Source organism: Podarcis pityusensis (assembly GCF_964106645.2).
Source record: "Podarcis pityusensis genome assembly, chromosome: 9".
Classification (NCBI taxonomy): Eukaryota; Metazoa; Chordata; class Lepidosauria; order Squamata; family Lacertidae; genus Podarcis; species Podarcis pityusensis.
In genome coordinates, this window is record NC_138034.1 from 10,374,082 (window position 1) to 10,386,372 (window position 12,291).

At 46.4% G+C, this 12,291-nt stretch overlaps 1 protein-coding gene across 2 annotated transcripts in view; it reads right to left on the minus strand.

The window, feature by feature from the left end:
- The window catches only part of PPARGC1A (PPARG coactivator 1 alpha), a 635,527-nt gene extending 632,111 nt beyond the window's left edge, over window positions 1-3,416 (minus strand). Inside the window, exon 1 of one of the 2 annotated variants that reach the window (XM_081019911.1) lies at window positions 3,097-3,416. In XM_081019911.1, the coding sequence (XP_080876037.1) occupies window positions 3,097-3,228 (132 nt within the window). In that variant the 5' untranslated portion in view covers window positions 3,229-3,416. The remainder of the gene's footprint in view (window positions 1-3,096) is intronic. The other variant, XM_081019914.1, reaches the window with a different exon arrangement.
- Between the last annotated feature and the right edge of the window lie 8,875 nt (window positions 3,417-12,291).

The following is a 12,291-nucleotide window of genomic DNA, read 5'->3' on the forward strand; positions in this document are numbered from 1 at the left end:
GCTGCACAATATTTCTCTTCATTCTTTCTACTTGGGAGTTTATACAATGCAAGTGTTGCTTTGTTTATGCACAGTTTTATTACAATATATATCCTGCTATGCCAGGAACAGATTTAGCAAGTCCTTGTTGAACTTCTATTGATATTTACAAAGGATGCTTTTATATGGTATTAGATGTTCACAGAGTGCATCATATTGATCTAGGAATAAAAAGCTGTTTCCCCCCACTATAGCTTGCCTGCCCTTTTTGTGGTATATTGAAATTTGAGGATTTCCTCCCCTACACAAAATTGTACTACTAGCAAGACATTTTTTTTCCCTGGGTAACTGCTGCTGTTATATTTAGAGAGGAGAGAGAATAGCTTGTATACTCTTTGCATCACTTTAAGCAAAAAGTGGTGTCTGACATTTAATTCTAAACTGTGTCTGACATTTAGTGCTATATTTCAGCAAGAAAAAAAACATCACTTATAAAAAGTAATTTTGCACCTTTTCACAATTAGTTTCTGGTTGCAAATTGCTAGTGAGCATCACACTGCTATTCTCTACTGGATGAAATAAGGCGACTGACCATATGAAATAATATGATTGTGAAGAACAGGGGACAACTTCCTGCATTATACATATTTAACTGTAGTTTGTATACTACATTTCAAGAGTTTACAGACCTACTAAAATAGATCATCTTCCCAAATTATCTCTCTGATTCTTGCCCAAAATAAAATGCAGCATTAGTCAGATGTTCTATGAAGTGAGCAGCTATAGATTTACCAGCAATTTTTCTACTTTACAGCTGAAAATCCTTTAAAAAGATACACATTAGAGAGGACATAACATTTCACATTTATCCACTTCTGTAAGTTTGGAACTATTTAGGGAAACCATTTTTACCAACACGTTTCCAAGCCTAATGAATTTATCTGTTTGTACAAACCACAAGTAAGTCTTTCATAAACTACACTGTTGCCGCACAGACATGTTGAGACGTGCTCAGCAAATCATACTGTATTACAGATAATAAAGAATAGTGCCCATGATATGGTAAGCATTTGTATTTGGCAGCTAAATAATGCCAATTTTAGCCCTTTCAACGGGGGCAAACATGAGAAAGCAAAAAGATGGCAGCGTGACCCACAGAATGGATTCCTCCCCCCCACCCCTTTCATAGGCAGGGACTATATGCTTCTGCTCACTTGCATGATGCATCCATCTTTGCAAAAGCTAACTTTGTGAAATCAGCTAGGTTTCTGTTCATTTTTAAAACGTTTGCTCTGAATGCCAGGGCAGTAGAAACAGAAGGTAAAACACATCAGCAATAGCGATTCCCATCCCTATCTAGCAACCCTTCCTTTTCCCCCGGTGTGGACTTGTACAGTCATCCATCACGCTGACCTGACACCAGGTGCCTTCCTCATTGGGTGCTGATAAATATTTCCTCCCACCCAGAGACACACTAAAGAGTTCGATACTTATTCCGCTGCTTACTGGGAAACACAACACAGTTGTCAGGGCTCCAAAAGCCCCCATCAATAATAATACTCTGTGCCCCTGAGCTCCCTTTTCCTTTCTTTCTCTCTCTCTCTCCCTCTCTCCTTCTCTTAATGTCTAAAGCTCTCAGACTGGCTGCTGAAGAAGGAGCCTTCCGTATTAACAACTCCTGGAGGCAGAGAGAGAGAGAAATGTGCAGTCTCTTGATCCTGCGCTGCGAAATGTAACCTTAAACTGGCAACTGCTAGTTTGGGGATTTTAGTTTCCTGGAAACCAGGGCTGCGAGCTGCACGTTTTTCCATGAGCTAAGCAACACTTCTGCCCCCAGTAGAGAAGGAAAGGGAGCGCACAAGCCTAGCCGGTCACCATCACCACCACCACCTGACAGGCGGGCACAGTGCCAAGGAGATTCCACCCTGCTCCATCCTTTCCACCAGGCTAGGGAAGGAAAAGGGGCGGAAGGAGTTGTCTGTCTGCCGTTCCCTCTCTGATATTGCTTTGTCGTCTCTGCCTGCTGGGGCATCTCACTTTCTCCAGAAGCCTCTTCCTCTGCCAACTCAACTTTTCTCCCATCAGACAAACCTCCACAACCCAAAAAAACCAGATCTCACTTGCAAGATAGTTTTTGACATGACTCGGTGGCCCAAAGACTTTCACCGAACAAGCAGTAGGGGCAGCAAAAGCCCACCACATCAGCTAATTCCAGAGACGTTGGAGGAGCTCTCTTACCAATATTCAAGATTTCCCACAGAAATGATACTATTATTACTATTCCCTCCTCTCCAACGCTGTGTTGTTGTTTTTAAAGAGCTCTCTGTGGGCTTCAGAAACCAGAGTAGGGAGAAGAAGAAACTGGAAAGGGCTTTGTTTGGCTGAAAGCTCTGCATTGCACAGTCATCAAAGTTAAGTGTGAGGGTTGGGGAAGGGAGATGGGGAAAGAGAGAGATGGGAACGGGGATGCTTTTGATATCAGAGTGCGGCCCAGCCTTCCTATGTGGACGTGGTGGGCATCTTCAGCCATCCTAGGGAAGTTGCAGGAGAGAAAGCACTGGAAGCCGAAACTGATGAAGGAAACTGAGGAAGGGGGCACGTTTGTTTGTTTGTTTTTCCTTGGAGGAAAGGGCAGAAAGTGTCGAGGACCTCCCAAGCAGCAAATTCGCCTGGCCACTCTGAAGGGGAAGGACTCGGCCAGAGAGAGAGAGACCGAGAGAGAGAGAGAGAGAGAGAGAGAGAGAGATTTGGGGAAGGTTCTGCTCGAGTTCCCCTGGTGTGCTGTGGAGTTGTTTCTGGCGAACGCACATTTACCCCGGGAAAGGTTGCGCGCTCTCCCTCTCTCGCGCACCTCGGAGGAGAAAAGGGGGCGTGAAACCGCCCCCCCCCCAAAAAAAATATCTCCCGTGCCCCCTTTTGGAAACGCGCACGAAACTGCCCACCCAAAGGAAAAGAAACCGAGCCGAGCTTGGCCGAGAGCGAGACCAACAGGCGTCGAGTCGAGGCGCAACACGGGCATTATTTCCCCCACCCCTTCACACGCCGCCCTCCGACCCCAGGAGGAGAGCGCTTCCCTCTCTTCCCCCCAAACTACTCCTTCCCTCCCCTTTCTTTTACCTGGTGGCTGAAGGGGGCTTCCCAAGAGGCGGCGAGGTTGCAGAAGGAGGAGCAGGAGGAGGCGGCGGCGGCGGCGCTGGAGGAGGAGGAGAGGGAGAAGGCGGCATCTTCGGAGAGCCCGCAGCCAGCCATGCCTCCCTCTCGCTGCCCACGGTGAGAGAGAGAGAGAGAGAGACGGGGAGATGGAGACGCTCGAGCGGCGCGCGCGGCACTTGGGCAGCAGAGCCTGGGCGAAACTCTTCGGCGTCCTGGAGGCGCAGGGAGAGGCTGGCGAGCGAGCGCAGCGGCAACGGCGGGGCTCTCTCTGGACGCTCTCCTTCTGGTGTGCGGCTCTTTGGAGAGGCGCCGTCAGGAGCCACCGCCGGAATCACGTGGGCGCGCTCCCTCCGCCGCCCGCCCGCCGCCGCCGCTGCCGCCGCTGCTGGGGACACACAGGCTGCGTGTGACCAACAGCCCGGTGCTGCCAAAGCGACGCGGAGAAGCGCCCAGTGCTCGGGTCCCGCCGTCGCCGCCTCCTTTCCGGGCGAGCGCTATGCGTAAAAAGGAACCGGCTGGCCCCAAATGCGCCAAGGGCTAGGGATGCGCGCTTGGACTGGGGAGGGGAGCCCGGTCTGTTCAGGGAAGGAGGGAGGCGGGCTGGGCGAGGGTCGAGGTGCGCACGAGGGATGGAGAGAGAGAGAGAGAGAGAGAGAGAGAGAGAGAGAGGAAACAAGCTCAAGTTGGAGAATCTGCAGATTTTCAGCCCGAGCGCCCGGTGTGTTTTGTTTTTATTTTTCAAACATCAGGTTGCAGCTTGGCGCTGCAGCTGGGAACTTCCGTGCATGTGCAGAGTGTATCTCGCTCTCCCGCGCGAAAGTGCCTGGTCCCGCTTCTTCTTCTCCCGACCACCACCACCACCACCAAATGACTGAGCTCAGAGAGAGAGAGCCTCTGAGCATGTGCTGAGTTGATTTTGCGCCATCAGGGCAGCTTAGGCCACCAGACTCCACGCGGTTTCCTGAGCATGCACAGGGTGCCATCCTCAGGAGCGAAACGAGGCTTCGTTCATTCGTTCTTTAGTGGCATAATTTAAGACAATGGAACCAAAAGGGGGATTGAAACCATCCATAAAACACTGGGCTTTATTTCACCTGGATCAAATACCCAGTTTGGAACACACACAAAGCGCGCGCATCTGCTGGGAGCCTCAATGGCGCTGCTCTGGAGTTCGAGCCCCATGTTGGGCAAACAGATTCCTGCATTTCAGAGGGTTGGACTAGATGACCCTTGGGGTCCCTTCCGATTCTAGGAAAGGCCAGAGCCGAGGGTGACGCTCGGCAGGTGGCTTCGTGGGAGAGATGTCAGAAGCCAGGAGCCAGAAAACCCTTTTTCCCCCGAAGAGCGACGCATTCTGAGAACATTCTGGGCATGTTCTCGTCGCGTTTCTCGTCTCTGATCCCCTTTATCTGGCCACCGAGGGATTTAAAGGGGACTCAGACGTGGAGCAAAGGGCTGGAGCGAGGGGGGGGGGGGAGCTCCATCCCTCGCCCGAGGGACCTATGTGCAGCTGCTAAAGAAAACATGTATTTTAAATAGCCACAGGTTTAGGAAAGGAGGACTTGACGCTGCTTCCTTTTCAAAGCTAATAGCGCACAATCCTATGCATGGACGTTCAGAAGCAGGTTCCAGTGCGTTCAGTGAATTTGTATCGTGTCTAATAGGATCGCAGCCTCAGTGGCAGGTATTCTCTTCGGGGCAGAGTTCCTTTCCAAGGAAAAGCACGCACATCAAAAGAAGAACTTAGCCTCCAAAGGCAGAGAAGGCTAAAGGCTTTTCCTAGCGCGACACTCCCCACCCTTACATTATTATATTATTATTATTATTATTATTATAGCGCAACAGAGGTCAAGCTCTCTCACTTAAGAGCCTCCCTGCAACCTGTTATCGTAAGAAACATTTGGTTTGCAAGCCGGCTTTCTCGTCTTTATTGATAGCACCTGGCAGGCAGTTCATTGCGGTGAAGACAGGCTGCTGAAGGCTCCCGGGGAAGGGAACATTCAAAACGAGCTTCTTGTTGCATATATAGCATGGCCCTTGTTCTTTCTCCCCACGCCAACTCACAATTACCCAAAGATGGAGCACTCTTCTCAGGTTGCTTCAGAGCTCTCTCCATAGAAAAGCGGGGGTCCAACTTTTTACTTAGCACACAATGCATCTGTTTTCTTGCAAGCATGCACTAAGGTCACAAATCTTGCTTACAACCTTGTGGCTCTCCATCGTTTCTTCAATGCACTTTTTTTTAAGGGTGAAAGGTCTAAATAAAGGAAATCTACTAGAACAACAACACAAGTAAACAGTAGCATATAATTAGAAATGTTGTATGTAAATGTAAAAGGCAATAATTGTTCTAGGAAAACCTCAAAGAATAAAGGCGGCCTGATTATTCACCCTAAGATGCAGCTGGAGAAAGAGGTGGTTTGATCAAATGGTGAATAGACATTTCCATGTAGAGGCAAAATAAAGTGAATTTCTTTGCTGTGTGTTGTAATTTTTGAAAGTTCCCTGACAAAAAGTCAATTCCAAGTTTTTATTTTACTTTTTTCATTTTGCTTTAAAAGCACAGTATTTTAAAATGACAGCCAACATGAACAGCAGCAACCAGCTCCTGTACCAGCTGCAGGTGGGAACTACAGCTGAGAAACATCAGCCAAGCAAAGGTGATTGCTAAAACCTGAGCCCTAATAAATTCTAAGAGTTAAAGAAAAAGAGGGTGAGGAATGAGAGGATACCAAGAAGGGCATTTCAAATTTACCCCCACAATGCAGGAATCTCAACTAAAGCATCCATGACAGATGGCTATCCAACCTCTACTTAAAAACCTCCGAAAGCACCCAGCTTATTCAAAAGCACCCAGCTTATTTTAATATATACATATAATGGAAACACCAAAGCAGAACTCCTAACCACGATTTCTAAAAATGCAGTCCCATGCTATTTGATTTTATTTAGACTTCTAAGTACAAGGACAGGAGCCTTAGAAAACATTCCCTTCTGAATTTCTGTGATAAGCCATTCATCTCCCTGCAATTTTCACACCCCTTTCACTGCTTCATTAAAGGTAACCATTAGGTCCAGTTGTGACCTCATCTCACTTTATTGGCCGAGGGAGCTGGTGTACAGCTTCCGGGTCATGTGGCCAGCATGGCTAAGCCGCTTCTGGCGAGCCAGAGCAGCGCACGGAAACACCGTTTGCTTTCCTGCCGGAGCGGTACCTATTTATCTACTTGCACTTTGACATGCTTTCGAACTGCTAGGTTTGACATGCTTTCAAACTGCTAGGTTGGCTTTCGAACTGCTAGGTTGGCAGGGACCGATCAACGGGAGCTCACCCCGTCGCGGGGATTCGAACCGCCAACCTTCTGATTGGCAAGTCCTAGGCTCTGTGGTTTAACCCACAGCACCACCCATGTCCCTGCTTCACTACCCCACCCAAATTCTCTGCATGCACTCAGTTTCAACAGCACCCCGCATCATTTTCAACCCCCCCCCCAAAAAATGCACACACATATATACGCACATACAAATCCCTGGGTTATCTTTCGGACACACAGCTTGGAAGACCAGAACACTGGATATTTGTGGGTGAGAGAAACAGCCAAGTTCGTAGCCTTGATGCTTCCAGCACATATTCAAGCTAATGCTTTTTGATATTGTTGCATGATCTTATCTGCATATCCTGTCTTCCTCTATTTGGTTTTCTGCTTGTACCTCTAGGATAGGGAATGTTCTAGTTTATGTCGTCCAAGCAGAATTTGCTTTAAAATATGCTGGAGACGTATGTGCTTTTATTCTCCTTTATCCTCCTTCCAGTCCCTAATGAACTTGAGTACATCTCTGCTTAACCATGCAAATTTTACTCTTGTCTTTTGCCCACAGGTACATGCACCATCTGTGCCACTGAAGAACATTCCTACCTAAGAATGTTTGCAATTCCACATTTTTATTTTCTTTACTGCGTATTCCTCTGTATAGCAATAGATTTTGCAGCTGAGGAACAAACAAACAAAAGCTCTGTGTGTTACATGCTGTGTGGTTCTCTCCCCAAATTATTTATTTTTTTACAAGTAGATTTTGCAGGTTGGTTGTCAGGGGAAAGTCAACTTAGCCCTTTCCCTTATATAAAATTATTGAAGTCCCCATAACTTTTCCTCTTAAAAAAGTAGCATGGAAGGATTACGCAAGAGATGGAGGCTTAACTAGCCTTGTTTGGTGCCTGTGGTTCAGAATGCTTTTGTAGCTGACTTGATAGCTGTGACCATTCCTAGCAGACCATAACAGTCCATGCCCTAGTAACCTCCCGGTTAGAGTACTTCAATGCACTTAAGTGGGGTGGCACGGAATTTGCAGCTCATACAGAATGCAGTGGTGAAATACCGGTAGTTTCCAGCCTGTCCCAAAGTTTCAGCTACTGTTGAAGAGCTGTGTGGAGAGAGATCAGGAGAAGATTGGAGAGCAGGAAAAATCAGGCATTGAAAAGTTTTCAGATGCTGCTTCCCACTTTCGTGATTTTTTTGCTATGGACACAGGAGCCCGGAACATAACCCACCAGTTTCCAGGTGTTAGTTATAACTTATAAAACTTGGGACCTACCGTATTTTTTGCACCATAACACTCACTTTTTTCCTCCTAGAAAGTAAGGGGAAATGTCTGTGCGTGTTATGCAGGGAATGCCTACGGGTGGCATTCTACGGATTTTCCTCCTCTAAAAACTATGTGCGTGTTATGGTCGGGTGCGTGTTATAGAGCGAAAAATACGGTAAATATTTTAGGCCAGGGATTTCAAAACTTGTGCAATCATCTAATTAAGTGTGGACTATGTGGACTAATTAAGTGTGGACTATGTGGACTAATTAAGTGTGGACTATGGGACGCGGGTGGCGCTGTGGGTTAAACCACAGAGCCTAGGACTTGCCGATCAGAAGGTCGGCGGTTCGAATCCCCACGACAGGGTGAGCTCCCGTTGCTCGGTCCCTGCTCCTGCCAACCTAGCAGTTCAAAAGCACGTCAAAGTGCAACTAGATAAATAGGTACCGCTCCGGCGGGAAGGTAAACGGCGTTTCCGTATGCTGCTCTGGTTCGCCAGAAGCAGCTTAGTCATTCTGGCCACATGACCCGGAAGCTATATGCCGGCTCCCTCGGCCAATAAAGCAAGATGAGCATTGCAACCCCAGAGTCGGCCACGACTGGACCTAATGGTCAGGGGTCCCTTTACCTTTACTATGTTCATGGGCCTAACCAGGATTTATGTTGGCAGAACTGAGTTATCTGCAAGGCGATTGGACAGTTAGTTAAGTATTTTTATTTATTTACTTGATGGGGGGGTCAGCTGCCCCCCTGCTATGTCCATGACTATGTTTTAGCGGAGAAGTCCAGTTACCACATAACATTTAAGGTGTGATGAGTGTATCAACTAGGTTAGGATAAACTCTTCTGGCTATTCTAAGTTAAAAGAGTTAAGGGGAACGCTTGGAAAATGACTTTGTGATAAGCCGAAGGGGAACAGAAAAGAGATAAGAACTCACTGGAAAGGTTTGGTTTTGTAACCAGCAAAGCCGTTCCATTCAGAGTCAGTTCTGCATGTGCAGTAAAAGTTTCCTTTCTTCCCCTTCCCCTGTGCACCCCTCAAATCTGTTCTGCGTTCGCCCTGCCCAGAACAAGGACAGCCTAACCCCATTTAGAATCTGAGGCAAGATGTCCCTTTTCTGATCCAGGCCCACGCCCTGGGAGGGCGAGAGACCAGTGACAACAGAGCCACTCTACAGAGGTGCCCCCTTATTTGTCAATATTTTAGGTGGAAATGGGGCATTCCACAAGGAGCTGCCAGTGCTCTCCCCATCTTCAGTTTTTGGCTGCATCTTTGGCTAACCCAAAGCGAAGTCCGTATCAGGATCTCTTGCCCTTCAGTGGAGCCTGTCGCCTGAGGTGGATCACCTCACGCTGCCTCATTGATGCACTGTCCATGCTAGGGCAGCAAGCTAGAGACTACATGGAATGCCTTTCCAGCCCCTTTCTGCCCTTCAGGATTTGACGCCTGAGGCAGCTGCCTCATTCTGCCTCATGGTAGGGCTGGCCCTGCCTCAACCGTATGGAGAAAATGGCAGAGGAGAGAAAATTCTGTTGTACAAGAACTCACTGTGTGAACAGAAAAACTTCATTGGATAATAATAATAATTTATTATTTATACCCCGCCCATCTGGCTGGGTTCCCCCAGCCACTCTGGGTGGCTTCCAACAAAACACTAAAATACAATAACCTATTAAACATTAAAAGCTTCCCTAAACAGGGTTGCCTTTAGATGTCTTCTAAAAGTTTGGTAGGTATTTTTCTCTTTGACATCTGGTGGGAGGGTGTTCCACAGGGCGGGCGCCACTACCAAGAAGGCCCTCTGCCTGGTTCCCTGTAACTTGGCTTCTCGCAGCGAGAGAACCACCAGAAGGCCCTCGGTGCTGGACCTCAGTGTCCGGACAGAACGGACACTGAGGTCCCTGTTTTGGATACAACACTGGGCCATATTTGGAAGACAAACCTATTAAAATCTGTGCAAGCGCTGTTCTCATAGGCATTCTACTCATCTAAGGCATGATATTTCTCTCAAACGGTATGTCTATGATTTAACATAAAAGCTAAGATTTTCTCCACCCTGCAGAGCGCACAGAAACATATTTAGCCTTTAGTATAAATCTGGTGCTCTTCAAATATCAGAATCTTAAGTGTTGCAAGAGAAATGGAAACATGCATTTGTATCTAATACAAAATGTCACCAATGCGTTGTTGAAAGCGGCTGATCAATACTCACTATTCAGCTGAATAGCAACATATGAATTGCTCTTGACTGAAAATTAAGGTGGTGGGAAGCAAACAAGTAACGGAAACATTCTTAGAAAGCAAATTGAAAACTGCCAAGAGATAAGAGAACAAGATAAATGGATTTTGTTGTTGTCGTCGTCGTTCTTTCAAGGTACATAAAGATCTTTTTGGATTCTACATGATCAAGTGTGCAGCTGGATAAACGTCTTGTCTGTTCAAGTGGAAGCAAACATTGATGAGTCTAATAACCTACCCATAATAAGAAACTTTCAACATTACTGTGGTTATTAAAATGAAGTGATAATTGAATGCCCTCCTCAGGCCTTTCAACAGCTCTTCTCCATCAGCGTAATTGATGGTTAGTCTTTTGCACCCCAATAAATGGCAAAAATGAACAATTATGCCATTAAAGCAGACTTGTAGTCAAAGCCTCAAATCGCATTACTTAAGCAGCAACCCTTTATATGGTAGCAAAATAGCATGCTTTACTGTTAAAAATATGTATTAAAGTGCCCTCCAGACAGGTATATCGGAAGTCTAAATCCACACTAAAGTTCCTGTTAAAATAAGCAAGGCGGGTTAATGGGAAAGTGTGTATATTTTTGGGTGACATTATATATGAAGTAGTGACCCCAAATACAGTGGTGCCCTGCAAGGCGAATGCCTCGCAAGACGGAAAACCCGCTAGACGAAAGGGTTTTCCATTTTTGAGTTGCTTCGCAGGATGAATTTCCCTATGGGCTCGCTTCGCAAGACGAAAATGTCTTGCGAGTCTTGAGATTTTTTTCCCGCTCCCCCCCCCCCTTTATCTAAGCCGCTAAGCCTTTAATAGCCTTTTAGCAGCTAATCCGCTAATCCGATAAGCCTTTAATAGCCGCTAAACCGCTAATAGCGCTAATCCGTTAAGCCGCTAATAGGGTTGCTTCGCAAGACGAAAAAACCGCTAGACGAAGACACTCGCGGAACGGATTAATTTCGTCTTGCGAGGCACCACTGTATATGTAAAAGGTCACCTTACCCAGAAAAGATGCACAGCACCCGAGTCACCAAATTTTCCTACCTCCCCAAGACCATTGTTCCTTCCCAGACCACCATCCAAATGGACATTCTATACTTGGGCTCTGCAAACAGAATGGGCTGTGATGGGGAAGGATAACAATATGGTCCAAGATTGCTCCCTCAACACACAAAAGGCCTTTCATATTAACTTTCTAGTAGTGGTGGTAGTACCAGGAATAATCATACTGTAGCTCAAGAGTCTTAGTGAACCCATCACATTAATGTGGATGGCCAGCTTTCTATTGAACGGTAATATTCAAATAAAACCCTGGTTGATTGCTTGATTATGGTAATCCACGAATCAATTTGTCATTTGGCTAAGCAACTACTGAAAACTACTAGAAGATATCAGAGATCTCACCAGTGGGGTTGCTGCCAAATTGCATAACAACAACAACAACAACAACAACAACAACAACAACAACCCCAACCCATCTAACTGGGTTGCCCCAGCTACTCTGCTTACGTTTTGTGGTTCAGTTGTGGCAAGAATGTTAGAGAAAGCAGGATGGTACTGCTGTGGCCTTACATTTTAATGAGACTCAGGTGCTCACCAAAAATACATGGGACTGCTGAAGACTACACCCTCCATGGTAGGAATGGGATCATCGGAGGAGCATGGGATGATGGACAAGACTCAACTCATGCCATGCACGAGACTACAGCATGCATAGGAGACCTACATGCTTCCGTTCATGTCCACAGCCTTGAATGTGCATCAATGGAAACTGTAGCTCCTGCTGCCCAGGGCAACAGACGTATACAGAAGTATTTTTGGTCTGCATGCACACATGCAAGGTATGCTGGTTCTCTGGATTTCCATTAGTGGCCCCAGCCTGTTAGTCCTCCAAATTGCGATCAAATGACAAGTATCTAAAAGCATCAATTATATAGACAACTCACATCGGTGGATGCAACCTAATTTATTCAGGGTTTTTGAAAAGTACCCTACGACATAACCTACAAACATATGTGCATCCACCAGCTTTTAACCTTGTGCCATGAGATCTTAACGTATCTGAAGGGCCCATGAAAAGGAAAAACAACTTTATGTGAACTAGATCATTCTGGGGTCTGCATGTCAAAAACCTAGTTTCAAGTTGTAGCATTTTAAACGGCTTTTGATGAATTTTGATGTTGAAAACAAGCATCTCTGGAGAGCCGGAAAGGTTGACATGCAAGAGGGTAAAACCCATTTACCAATATAAAATGAGAAGCTGTTTATATCACTCAGTTGAAAATGTGAATTGACGAAAGCGTTTATGAAATAGGCAGGTACACAGGGAACT